At 38.1% G+C, this 14,584-nt stretch overlaps 1 protein-coding gene and 1 pseudogene across 1 annotated transcript; one reads left to right on the plus strand and one right to left on the minus strand.

Moving 5' to 3' along the window:
* The window catches only part of LOC122204527, a 54,341-nt pseudogene extending 41,436 nt beyond the window's left edge, over positions 1-12,905 (plus strand).
* A 313-nt stretch (positions 12,906-13,218) lies between these two features.
* LOC122204528 (ATP synthase F(0) complex subunit C2, mitochondrial-like) lies at positions 13,219-13,715 on the minus strand. The gene has a single exon (XM_042912075.1). It carries the CDS (start codon positions 13,705-13,707, stop codon positions 13,219-13,221), a length of 489 nt encoding a protein of 162 aa, XP_042768009.1. The 5' UTR covers positions 13,708-13,715.
* Between the last annotated feature and the right edge of the window lie 869 nt (positions 13,716-14,584).

The following is a 14,584-nucleotide window of genomic DNA, read 5'->3' on the forward strand; positions in this document are numbered from 1 at the left end:
CTGGGGCGGAGAGAGGGGGACAGAGGATCCAAAGTAGGCTCTGCACTGACAGCACAGACCCCAGCCCGGGGCTCGAACCCGTGAACTGCGAGATCGTCACCTGAGCCAAAGTTGGACGCTCAACCAACTGAGCCACCCAGGGGCCCCATTCTCAGAAATTTTAAAGTGGATTTCTAGGGACTAATATTAATATCATGTCTGCATGCTAGAATATAAATTGAGTGAATTATTAACACAGGGATGAACGATTCAGATATAGCATTTGGTCCAATTAATAGTGACCAAAATGAGCTGTCAAATCACCCCATGATCTGGAGGTGAGGTTGAAGGTTTTAATTCAAGTGTGGCTATGTGGATATATAAACTTACCCTACGCTATCAACTTTACATAAGTATTACTCACCCACTATCTCTGTGGTAGGCAGAATAAGGCATCCCAAACATGTTCTCCCACTGGATGTCTTAAACCCCAAAAACCTGTGAATAAGTTAAGGTTACATGGCAAAAGGGGACTGAAATTCCATGTAGAATTAAGGTTGCTAATCAGCTGATCGTAAATTAAGGGGATTCTTCTGGATTAGGGAGGTGGGTTTCATGTAATCACAAAGGTCCTTAAAAGTGGAAGAGGGAGACCGAAGACAGTCAGGGACAGGGATGTGACAAGGAAGAGGCGTCGGAAAGATGCTATGTTGCTGGCTTCAAAGCTGGAGGGAGAGGTCCACAAACCAAGGCATAGGAGCAGCTCTAGAAGCTGCCAAAGGTAGGACACAGAGTGTTCCCGAAAGCCTCTAGAAAGGATGCCGGTCTACTGACACCATGATTTGAGCCAGTGAGACCTGTGTGCCTGACCTCCTAATTCTCCCATCAGGTATCTCTGTGGTGAGTTCTTTGTCACACAACATGGGACTGTCTCAGAGTGTGAAGAAGTTTCAGAAGTGAGCTCTGGCTGCAAAGTCTTTGTTTCCTCTTCCAGGAGACCAAACAGCAACACGACACTCGAAGAAATATAGAATTCTATAAATGACCTACAACTGCTGTTTCTGGCTTTTAAAAATACAAGTGCATGATTAAAACAGTAGCTTTCTGCAAACAAGAAAAAAAAAAAAACTTGGAATAAAGTCATGGCAGTCACATGAAGTGTAACTCCTTAGCACTAGGGTAAGAATCTTGGAGGCTGAGAAAGTACTAGAATGTATCCACTGCATGTTTTAGTTTGCCTCAAGAGTCTTGCTGCAAACAGTTTTGAACCATTTCTCTTCTCCACTGAGAATGAAAATAGCAGAGGAAGAAGAGAAGAACGTGTAATGGGGTCAAGGCCACCCATTTCTTATTGTGCTGCTGTTGGGAACAGAGGAGCAGCTGAGAGCACTGGTCTCCTGCCTCCCACGTGCTCGGGCGCAGGTGGTGAGTCACCATCTGCCCCAATGGTAATCAACGCCAGCCTCAAACTAAATGGCAACGCAACGGCCAGTTGTGGCCATTTCTGGACTTAATTAATATGCTCACATATCAGCCTCAGAAAGGTAACCTTTCGGCTTCAAAAGTCTAATCTGAGTAGCTTAAAAACAGAGCTTGAACAGAAGGTAACCTTAAACACAAACCCCCACTAGGGTCTGCACACAGGCATTTTTGTTTTGGCGATCTTTCCTGCTCTTTTGAGGATTACGGGGATTTTGCAGATCATGCTTTATTTAGTATTTCTCCGTAACTCCCTGTAAATGAGGAGAATGATAAATTTAGTGATAGAGAGGGCTCAAATACTGGAAGACGGAAAGGATCAAGGTCTTAAAGAAAGAGCAGTTAAGTGCCCTTGCATGGGCATATCTCGCACTGAATTCCATATCACGGGCACCACTGTTTTTTACATTTTTCATATTACAATATCTGATTTTCATAATATTTCTATTAGCACTTTGAACTTACTTAAAAACATCAGCAGGAAACTAGAAATAGAGCTATCAATTTCCTAAGGAGCAGGTCAGCTACAGTGCCTAAGCAGTCATAGAATTAAAACTCACATTTCCAAATTCCCTTAAAGGAACAATTAAAACTCACTTCTACTTGTTTGATATGTTTCATACCTTGAAGACTTCAGAGATCAGTGTGAATTGATGTGAACATTTATTTCTCTCCACTAGAATATAATCTCCACGAAGGAAGAGATTTTGCCTGCTTGAGTCACTGCTGTATCCTTAGTACTCAGCATCCCACTGAATGTCGAAGAGCTCAGTAAATTAAAAAGAGTCTGGAAGAGTTAGAAACCATTAAGAGTATGAAAAAAAAATAGCTGCACTTAAGCTTAATGCAGATGTTTATCCCTGAGTACTTCTTACCTGGTTGAAATTAAAATCTAGGCTTAGTGCTTGACATGTAGATTTACGTGGTTGTTATTTTTTTAATGTTTATTTAGGTTTTTTTTTAGAGAGAGAGAGAGAGGCATAGTGTGAGCAGGGGAGGGGCAGAGAGAGAGGGAGACACAGAATTTGAAGCAGGCTCCAGGCTCTGAGCTGTCAGTACAGAGCCCGACGCAGGGCTCGAACTCACAAAGCATGAGATCATGACCTGGCACTCAACTGACTGAGCCACTCAGGCACCCCTATGTGGTTGTTATTAAATTAGTCCACCTGGAGTGCACTCCTGCTTTTCACAGAAAGAGGATGCCTTTCAATGGTATCAACTTACCTGCCATATGCTCAGCACTTTTTAAGCCTATATATGTAGGGCAGGAGTGAAGATGTGAGTAAGTGGTGTTTTTGTATGTGTGCATGCATATGTGTGGTGTGTATGTGTATGTATTTGTCTGAATATGCATAGTGTCGCCTACATTTTTGGTCAGTAGGGGGAGCTGTCACCTGTCCCTGCAGCGTGACTTTGTAGGTTCATTTCGTGCAAGGACCTGTACCTCAGTGGTAACTTCTACCAAAAGAAAAACTAGGTTTTGATTGGGAAATATGCCAATCGGCCAATCAGACAAATTGAGATGCATGAATGAGTAACGTAAGACACTTTATAGCACACATTACAATTTTGTAACAGCAAGTCAGTTATAATACTAAGTAATAAGTTGGAATAATGGTAAATCATTAGCATTTATGGACCACAGCATTACTATGGTACATATATACTATGGTATATATAATATGGTATACCATAAACATATATGGTATAATATGTTTATCATTATTTATCTCTTCTTTTCTCATAAACTCCATGTGCTTGGTTATTTGTTTGTATTTATGTTGTATGTGGTACATATCCTTATCATCTGCAGAAATTTGGAGAAACATAGAAAAATTAAAAAGTACAAAGAGAAAAGTCCATATGACATAAAACCAACTTTTCAAAATGTAGCACCCCATTTTCAGTATTTATCTCAAAAATTTTTATCATCTACTATGCATAGGCTCTTATCAGACATTATCTTATTTAATTCTTAAGAATCATGTTCACCCTCAGTTCTATTAACCACATATTCCGGTGAAGTAATCACTACTCAGAGAAGGTAGAAGACTTCTTAAGATTCACATGACTAAGAAGTGGTTAATCTGACATTTCAGCCTTAATCTCTCAACTGCCGTTCCCATGTAATTATTAATTATCTTCTCCTGAATTACTCCCCTATTCAGCTTTTCTCCCTGTCTCTGGCATGTCAAGTATATGAGATTATTCTCTCTTCAGCTAGAAGTTTCCTCTTCCTCATTCCCATGCTCTGCACTTGAGAACAAAATCTTGCTTAATTTCACCATATGCTAAAGGCACTGATGTCACTCAAAGAACCTGTGATCTTTATGTTAAGAAGTCTAAGGAGAGCCTGTTGTTCTGTTCTGCCCTGGCTGGCCTGGCCTCCAGCAGAATGTTCTGGGAATCTGGGGTGGTCAGTGGTCTTGTCACCCAACTAGAACACTGGGAAACTGACAGAGGCTGAGACTCATCAAGAAGCTGAGTAGGGAACAATAAGCCGAATCTGTCTACACTGTGGCTTTGTTAATGGCACTGACTCTGCATTTACTGCAACATCTAACACAAAATGCCTTATGATTGCATTTGGAGGTATAAGGAAAGATTCTCTAGTTCCAAATCTCTTATTAATCAAGATTACCATCAGTATATGTTACTACAAAAGCTAAGGTGGGTCCTCTATATCAATACTGTAATCAAAATGGAAGTTGAATGATTAAGTAATTTCATTTAATTTTTGGAAACTGCACATGAAATTCATTTTATAAGAAACATGAACCAGAAGCATAAGCTCTGTTTAAATGAAGTTATGATTCATACGTTTTTTTGTTTTGTGTATTTAGATAGTTATTTGACAAAGACTCATTATTTGATAATGAACTTGCCCTAAAGATTCTATTATCTATATTGGCAACTTTTACACTTTGATTCTGCTTTTTATAGGTGGATTCTTGTCTTCATTTAAACATGTTATGTCCAAATTTTTACCATGTTGATTTTGTTCAAGAACTCTTGTTTAATCCGACCCCTGTTGTGTCCAACAGGTTGAATGACTAGCTCCTTAAAAATGGTTAAATATCATTACATTAATTCTATTATTTATTTAAAACTGCACAAACATCTCTAACCACCCTTCCCTCTGGCCCTCCCCATGACTGGATTGTTAGTCTTTCCTTTAAAGGACTGGGACTGTAGGGCGCCTGGGTCATTCATTAGGTTAAGAGAGTGACTCCTAGTTTTGGCTCAGGTCATGATCTCAAGGTTCGTGAGTTCGAGCTGCTCAGCGAGTTTTTTGCTAAAGGTGAGGAGTCTGCTTGGGATTACCTCTCTCTCCCTCTCTCTCTGTCCCTCCCCTGCTTGCACGTGAGCTCTCTCTCTCAAGATAAATAAATAAACTTAAAAATAAATAAGTAAATAAAGGGCTGCAGTGTAATACAGAGTGGGCAGGAATGTGACACTGGGAATTGGAAGCATGAGTATCTAATCTGATATGTTGTGTCAATAATGCTTTGAGATCTTGGGTGAGGCTTGAATTCAGATTAGATCATTCCTAAGGTCCCACGAGGCAGTGCAGCACACTGTTTAAGATCACGTTGCTCAGAGGCGGCTGGTTTAAGTTCAAATCCCAGCTCCTACACTTAGCTGTGTAACCTTGGGCACATTGCTTACAGCTTCTGTTTCCTCATCTATCAAATGGGAATAAAAATAGCACCTAATTCACAAGGTTGACAGGTTTAAATGAATTTGTATGAGTGAGGCACCTAAAACCATACCTGGCTCAAAATAAGAACTATATTTGCACTTGTCATTTTTATCTAATTTGAGTAAAATATTTAGAAATTTGTAAGATTCTGAGGAGCTCAGATATTCTTTGAGCACTATTACATGTTGGGTGTTATACCAGATTCAAGGGCTATATCCATGAACAAAACAAAGATTCCTGCCTCACGTTTTTACTTATACCAATATGTTATAAATATAGTCTCCTTCAAATTCCAGCTTATGAAAAAAACTATTTGCTAGTTCAAGGTCTTTGATTTTTAATCTTAGTTACTAATTATAGTGTCTAGTTACAGAAATTGGTTACATCTCTTAACCCAATGCTCTTTACCTCACTTCATACCATTTTGAAGTCCAATGCAGTGTCTGAGACATATCAAAGGCTTAGTTAATGAATGTTTCCTATGTTGTAAAAAATTGCTTATGTCTCACGATGTCTTCTATTCCTTACATTTTTTTTTTGAAATTTATATTCTGCCACCACTTCTACAATTCTGTGATTCACCTTTGAATACAGTCCTAAAATTCTACTGAAACATAACCTGGTTTTATTTTTATTTTTTTATATATTTTTTATCTTGGACCCAACAACATTGCTAAATACATTTACAAATCATAATAGGTGGCATAGTTAAGGGGGGGGGGTGAATTTTAGTGTGCACTGTCATGTCAACTGCATTTCATAACGTTTTATCTCTTCCTCTGCGATTTATATGCCTTTCATTTATTTACTTGGGACCTCTGACAATGTTGAATAATGGTGGTGATAGTGGACACCTTTGTTCCATGTCTTGTTCATTTCAGGGAAAACTTTCCATATTTTGCTATTGTCTGGTTGCTGTCGTGTTTCCTTACATAAACTTTATTATATTAAATAACCTCTCTTCTACTTCTACTTTGTTGAGAGGTTTTCTGTGTCATGGGTGTATGTAAAGTTTATTAAATTACATCTGCATCTATTTGTGAAAATTTTCCTCTCCCATTTTGTTAATTTAGTGAATTAGAGTGTTATGTTGGATTCCTGGAATAACCCCAAATTTGTTATGATAGATATCATCCTTTTTTTTATCTCTGCATTCAATTTGCCTGCATTTTGTTTGTGATTTTTGCATACATATTCAGAAAAGAGATGGGCCTATATTCATTTCCTGTAGTCTTTCTTCTTGGGTTTTAATATCAAAATTAGAATAACCTCATAAAATAAGTTGGGACATATATCCTCTTTTTCCAATCCATGCAAGAGTTTTGATAAATTATCGCTCACTATCTCCTCAAATATTGCAGCACCCCCTCTCTCTTCTCTGGAACTCTTATTTCACATATGTTAGACCTCTTCACCATGTCACTTATGTATGTTTTCACACTTTTTTTTCCCATCCATTTTACCCCCTTGGGATATTTTCGTTTGGCCTGTCTCCCAGTTCCTGTCTCTTTTCTTCATTTGTAAAAATCTGTTATTAAAGTACTATTGATTTCTTAATCTTAGCTATTTTTTTTTTGTTCTAAGATATTCACTTGATTTTTTTTTCTGGTTTCTAGTATTCTATTGAAAATCTCTGCCATCTAATTTCTTAGACTATTATTCTCACCTATTTTAAATTTCAACATCCAAAACTTCTGTCTCTCTCTATTGTCTAGCTTTTTTCTTTTGGTTTTTAGTTACTTGGTCTTGTACTCTAGCATATCTGGTTATTAAAGGCTGGAAATTTAGTATGATACATTTAGGTGACAATTTAAGTCTCTTGATGATATTGCCTCCATGGTGGATTTATTTTGCCATTGGCAGGCTATTAGGGTAGAAGATGACTACCTCGTTCCAACCAAAGATTGACATGATATAAAGCTTCACTTTGGCCTCCATGATCTCTTTCCAGTTCACCTCTATTCCTCAGAAATTGCTCTTGGAAAGAAGAATTCAAGCTAACAGGCAAGGAAGTTTACCAGAGTTCTCTTTCCTAAGAGTCCCCAAACTGTATCTCATCACTCCTCTCCTTCAGCCCCATAAGACAACCAGATAAAATATCTCCTTGGTATCTTGGCCTCTCCATTGCTGCTTGTGAATTTGCAAAGAGGAACTGAATATATCTGTTCTCTCTTCTCTCCAAGGTCTTGGCCCTCGTTTTTTTGCTATTTATCTGGTTCCTTCAAAGACTCTCCTATTTCTCAGAAGTTGTCCATACTCCTCTATCACACCTTAATGTCACTGTAAGTCCCAGGATGTGGATGCCCTTCTTCAGCTCACTTCAGGTTGTTTAGGTAATCCACCCATTGTGGAGTGCCCTTTTCCAAAACACTAGTCTAACTTGCAATTGATAATTTATATCTGTGAGCCTTTCACCACTAGGAATCTAGAAGATGATTCACAAGAAACATGACACGAGGGAGAGAGTAAGGGACAGGGGCTTTTTTTTTTTTATTTTGAAACTTTTGCTTTAATTTGAATGTATGAATGAAAATTCCTATTGCTATATTTCTAAAAATAAGATAATTAGCATTTATTTTTGTTCCACTGTCCACATATAAGACAGTGAAAGCACTGTTAAGATAGCTTAAAATGCTTAAATCTTATAAACACTTCACCCTTATAAATATTTTTTCTTTTACTGATGTGTCTCCAAGTCTCTGTCCAGAGAAGTAGAATTACTACTTATTGCTACGAATCAACTATGTGTTGTACAATGAGCTTTTTTTCACTTACCATCCTGCTATAAACATTTTTATTTACTGATACATGCTTCACAAATTTTAATTCAAAATATTTCTATTGTAAATAAGGTATATGTATACAAACATACACTGTTTTACTTTTTTTCTTTGAATATATTCTAAAGTTTGAGAAGCAAATAATAATAAAAATAATAGTTAAATAAAGAGTCTTTGAAGTATTAAAAACCTGTGCCCCGTTCCTAGCTTTACAGCATTCAATCAGTTTGACTTCAGGCAAATGATTATTCCTTACAGGGTACGTTTTCCATGTTTGTAAATTGGTGAAAGCAATACCTACTGACTGCTGAGGGTCAGTATGAGGATTAAATGGGCTAATGGAAAATTAAACATATATATATATATATATATATATATATATATATATATATATGGAACGTTTTGGTGGTTATGGGCATGTTTATGGCATAGATTGTGGTGATACTTCCACAAATATATACTTATCCCCACACGTTGTGGGCATTAACCATATACCATTTTTTGTATGTCAATCATACCTCAATAAAGTAGTTAAAAATTTTTTTAAATAAAATCTATTTGTCACCAAACATTTATTAAGCCATTCATTAAAAAGTAGCTATTGTTATCATTATCAATAATAAATAGATTATGTTCACTTTTTTTGAAAACAGATTATGTTTTGTTGACTAATGTCAGTATAACACCTCTTTGTATGTGATTTATTCCTATTCTTATCACCCTTAGATTATATCAATTATTGCCATCTTTAGATTTTATCAATACAGCAACAAGAGCTGTTATTCGAATACTCCCTGTAATGATAAGGAAATTGAAAACATTCTTTATTGTGCTAGAATTAGTAGAAAGAATAGGCTGTTTGTATGTTATTTATCTTGCTTTGGGGTGTGTTTTATCAAACTTGTTCTACAAGTTAATACAAATATTTGCATGTTGTGTAATAAAAATACCTTTTCCACAGTTGTAGTCTTTTCTTTCTATCCAATGAGCCACCTGAAAAAACTCAGCTTTCTGTTGATGCCAAATGCATTCACCCAGGGTACTCCCAGTTTGTGCACTTCAAAAGAGACAAGTGCACTCAGGTGAAAAACATTCATGGGAAGGTATCTGGAAGTGATCAAGGTCTAACTTCAAACCAACCCTAAATGAGAGATGTGGTAATAAATCCCACACAGTAATGAAGACAAAAATACATACTCCTGCAATGAACACTTCCTTACTATGGCTCAAGACTTCAATGTCTCAGATGAAAGATGCTCATAGCCATTGAGCAGGGACAGATGAAAGCAATTCTACCAGAACAGTGCATAGAAAAAAATGCTGTTGCGTTTAACCTTTTGCATTATTTCAAACATGCCTGAAAGCACATTTAGTTAGTGAGTGGCATGGGTTATGTTGACTTTACTCTGTTTGTTGGAAACACCTCAGGCTTTCGGATCTCCATCATCCGGGTGGAAATACAAAAAGTTTGAGGCATGACCCAAGCTAAACTCAATCTGTGCCTATAGAACTTTCAGCTTTTTTTCCCCCTGTTGTTAAAGATCTCAGAATTATAAAATACACTAGCTACTTCATGCTACCAATAATGTTCTTGAGATACAACTTTCCCCTCTGTTATTCTCCAAGAGGCATTCATTCTGAGAATCAAAGAGCCTGATTTTTTTAGTAGTGCAAATATAAGCTAAATTGCTTAAATCAGTACTGTTTTGTGAAAAGATTTTTATCTGGGGAGGAGAGTGGATTAAAGGGATAAGTCATGCCTCGGGGCCCAGATATACCCTCTGTTCCCTGACTCTGATTTTGACCTGGCGTTAACGAGGCTAATTGGCAATATCTGAATAGTGAGAATATTGACAGGTAAATCATAAACAGCTAAAAATAGTGCTCTCTCTGGTATATCCCTAGAAATCAAACTTGAAATAGATGATGTTGAACGACACAGAAGCCTTTCTACTGTCTTCTCGAGGCCACTCTACATTCTCTACACCCTCTTTCTTTGTCATAAGCTGTAAGGACCAAGATAATGCTACTCCCATCTCAAGGACCTGCCACTGTAAGGTGTCAGAGACACTCTTCAATCATGAAAGAAAGGGAAGGGCAGTAACAAATGCCAACAGAGGCCCATTTTCAGATCTCTTGTCAAGTGAGAAAATGACCTCTCTATTGCTAAGCTCTTGTTAGGCAAATTTTATCTTCCTCGTACGTGGAAGTGTTCCTCACTGAAACTCATCTCCTGAACCCAGCCTATTATTTTGACAATTTTCATTAATGATTAACCGTGTGGATCCATCACCATTTGGTGTTGTCTTATCAGCTTGGTATAGTGCAATGATGTCTGGTCAACTATATTTTTATAGAAAATTAAAATCTTGTTAAAAGTCAGAAAAGCTGGTAAAGTTGATCACTCTTTGACCCAGTTCAGCCTTTTATTACTTTTAGAAAAGTCATTTCTTATGGACAGAAAGAGAGATTCTTTAATCTTTACTGAATTCTCTCCAAAAGAAGACTTCCATTCACAACACATAACCAAACATTTCAAACCCTGTTTGCCTACTGGGCCACCTGGGTGGCTCAGTTGGTTAAGCATCTGACTCTTGATTTCAGCTCAGGTTCATGATTTCATGGTTTTGTGGATTTGTGCCCCGTATCAGGCTCCAGTCTAATACTGTGGAGCCTGCTTAGGACTCTCTCTCTCTCTCTCTCTCTCTCTCTCTCTCTCTCTTTCTCTCTCTCTCTGTCCCTCTCACTTCTCTGACCCTCCCTCACTGGCACATCCACTCTCTCCAAATAAATAAACTTAAAAACAAAATCTTCCTTGCCTCCCATTCAATTGCTACCGAGAACTACACATCACGGTACAGCAAATTAGTCCCAATCTTCTCCCTCCGCTTCTAAAACCTTCAATCTCTTCTTTCAGCCCAGCACAAACTCTCACCTCTCTTGTGCCCACCCTTTTATCCTTCCTTTTCAACAAATAACTCCTGGCCCTGAGCAGTGAAAAGTAGTTGAGGTAGGTTTCAGCTTACTATTCTTACCGCTTCATTTCTCATTCATAATTCCAGGCTGCACAACCAAGCCCCACATTATGGAGACAAAGAAAAAGTACCCCTGGCATGTGAGAAATGTAAGAGATGCGGAATATTCACCTGTCATTTTTTTTTTCCCTGTAGCATCGCAGAGGGTAAGTTTTTCAAAAGACTAATATGTTTAAAAGTAATTATTAAAGAAATATAAACAAGGAGAAAGGTATTTCATTATCACTTTGTAACATAACTATTGTCCACATTCTTCTATAAAAGATGTCTTTAAGTCTTCTCTCTTACGTTGCCTTGGGTGTTGAAAACTCTTAGGTTTGTAATAGTCCTATAAATTTATTTATTTATTTTTAAAATTTTTTTTTTAAGTTTATTTATTTTTGAGACAGAGAGAGACAGAGCATGAACCGGGGGAGGGTCAGAGAGAGAGGGAGACACAGAATCAGAAGCAGGCTCCAGGCTCTGAGCCATCAGCCCAGAGCCCGACGCGGGGCTCGAACCCACAAACCGCGAGATCGTGACCTGAGCGGAAGTCGGATGCTTAACCGACTGAGCCACCCAGGCGCCCCTGTAATAGTCCTATAAATTTAAAGTAGCACTCTTCTTTGTCTTAAAAAGGAAAGTATTTGGCAATTTAGCAATTCTCTCTGTTAATACTGTTAATCTAGGTTTAGCTGTAGCTAACCGTCCATTGAATGAATAGGAAAAAGTGGCTTTCTTAGTCATAAGCCAGACTTCATACATCTTGACTAAAACCAAAGCATCCAAAACTCAAAGCAAAATTATAAGTGATTTCTCTGACTGCACATTTCCAGATTATGAGGTTTGACTCTCCTGTAGGCAAGGATGTCTGTCTCCCATTAAGCAATTTCAAATTATGTGCAGTTTATGTTTAAACTAAAATCTGTAGTTATTAGAAATAGTTTTACAGCCTTACTTGTCCTGGGAATATCTAACATGAATTGTTTCTAATCTTAGAGAGGGTTAGGCCCTTTCTACTTCTAAATATTTGAAAACACATCTAAAGTTAATATATTAAAAAAATACTAACAATTTTTTTTTATATAAGGAGATTAGGAGTCCACAGTTCTATAATCTATATCCTGTTCAATTACAAATACACTTGAACATATTTTTGATGTGTCAGAAAAGGCAATAGGACGACTTATTTTAATAAAAAGACCTGAATGTCTCTTCACTCAGTGTTTTTTATTCTTCTCTGTGAGAAAACAGCCGCTCAGATCTTCTGTGAAAACATCTACCGGCCATCAGTTAAAAACCACGTTACCCAGATTCTTATGGATCCTGAAGGAACAGTGGGGAAAAAAATGATTAGGGGTAAGATAAAAACTGTTCTTGGGAGAACTACCTCTTTCATTGCATTTAAAATGAATGGCTGCTTCTAAACTGGATAGACATATTTCTAGTCCCATAACATTATCCCTGTTCATGTGATGTTGTGACTTTGAGTTATAGCACTCCTATGTCAGCAACAATAGGATTCTAGAAAATAGTTCCACAGAACCCCCTCCATTGGAAGACTTGGTTCTGAAGAGCTTATCTTCCCTGGGGCATCAGTAAAGATAAGCTGGGTTATGGTTAGTGGAAACAAACTCCCAATCTCAAGATTTAGCACGTACAACTTTACTTCCTCTCTTGCCCACACAAAGCCATCTATGGGTCTGATAGTTGCCTAGGGCAGTTACCTTCCAATTACTTGAGGATAAGGTTCTTTGAATTTTTTTTTTTTTTTTGTAGTTCTACCATTTGGAACTGCAGTCATACAGCGGAGGGAGAAAAAGCTTGAAGAACCCCATACTGACTCACCCCCAATGCTTCATCCCAGAAGCCATTTTTGCTCATAACCCACTGGCCCAAAGGAGTCTAAATGGAGACTGGGATATGGAGGAAAGCATATGCAATATTTGACAAAGTCTATGGTCTGTGCCTCAGTACACATGCCACTTTGGAGCCTCCCTCCACAGTGAAAGGTCCAGATATTCCCCAGCTCTCTTTTTGTCCTGACACAACCACCCTGGAAACCAAGGATTTTCAATGGTGGAGCTATAAAATAGAAAAAGCCTGGATATCTGAGGGATCAGTGGATGAACACTGCTCTAGTGAGCTATCAAATTATATATTACTTGGATGACCAAGAAATCAACTATTATATATTAAGCTCGTAAGTTTTCTGGGGTCATTTTCCCCCCTTATTAATACAGTGTTTATTTGTCTTCCTTCTTCAAACCCTGAGCCAACCACTTTCCCCCAGGCTGCCTGGGAACATACGGGGCAGACGAGACATTGGAGAAAGACCCAGAGAGGTGGAGATGACTCTGTCAATGACAAAAAGGATGAGAAAGGCCACCATCAGGCAAAAGAGCCCCATTGTCTCCAAGAGGGCAAAACCCAGAATGGCATAGGAGAAGAGCTTTAGCTTCAGAGAGGGGATCCTGGCATAACCAATGATGAGGCTCCCAAAAATAGTCCCAATTCTAGCCCCAGAGCCAGCCACCCCTACCTTGGAAGCCCCAGCCCCAGTGAACTTGGCTGCTGTGTCCATGTTGTTTAAAATGGTGCTGGTTGAGAAGCTATGGCTGGGAATAAGCGAGGTCAGGAGATTTGGGTCTGCCAGGCTGATGAGGCTCTCATCGGTCAGTGTCTCTGGTGATTTTAGCACGGTGCTCCTGACGAAGAAGGGGGTGGAGACAGACTTTGCACAGGTATACATTTTCAGTGCAGAGAAGACAGAGAAGGGTTCAGGGGTTATTTTGTTACAAACTACCATATAGCCTGTCTTATCCCGAATAATTCAATTCGGTTGCAGGTGTCTTCTGTCTTCCTTGGCCAATCCAGATCACCAAATTTGCTACAAACTCTCCCATTTCTATCTTCGAATCACCAACTCAGTTTTCTCAGAAACTATTTCTACAGCCTTGGCCCTGTACGGATTCTCAGCTTTGTCCTGGCACTTCTGGGTTCAATGGTCTCTGATGTTTTGATTTATATGTAGGAATGTGTTTCTTGCTTTGTTTTGTTTTGTATGCTCAAATGAAGCAAGAAAATATTTTAACCTATCATTCTATATGCAACTCTAAATAAAAATATAGCGGTGTGATTAGATCTCATTAGAACTGTTCATGCTAGATAAATATGACAACCTGGGAAGTTTTATGCCTGATTAATTTAGACTGTTTAATTTCTCTAGAATTATTGCTGTTCATGAGTTGAGAGCTCATGAATGGAAATTTTTAGGAAGGTAATATATTTGAATCGGTGGCTTTGTAGGTGTGTTAAAATAGCAGAGATCCCTTTTTTATAATGAGCATTAAATTTAGGATTCATGTACATTTTGGATTAGTTTCATTGTAGTAAGCAATTAATCATGGCTTACCCTGTCCATATTCTTCATTGCTTTTAATAGCTTTAGTCACACAGGGTGGATGAGATTGCATTTCATCAGGAACATTTCCAGCAAGAGAGTGTCAGGGACAATGACTACCTATGTCATGGCTCTAAAGACTATCTTTTTAGGTAATCTTCGGCATCTGGAGAGATTCACTGGATTTCTTGGAGTCGCCAAGATTCTACCAACAGATTAATTTTTT

Source organism: Panthera leo, chromosome D4 (assembly GCF_018350215.1).
Source record: "Panthera leo isolate Ple1 chromosome D4, P.leo_Ple1_pat1.1, whole genome shotgun sequence".
Classification (NCBI taxonomy): Eukaryota; Metazoa; Chordata; class Mammalia; order Carnivora; family Felidae; genus Panthera; species Panthera leo.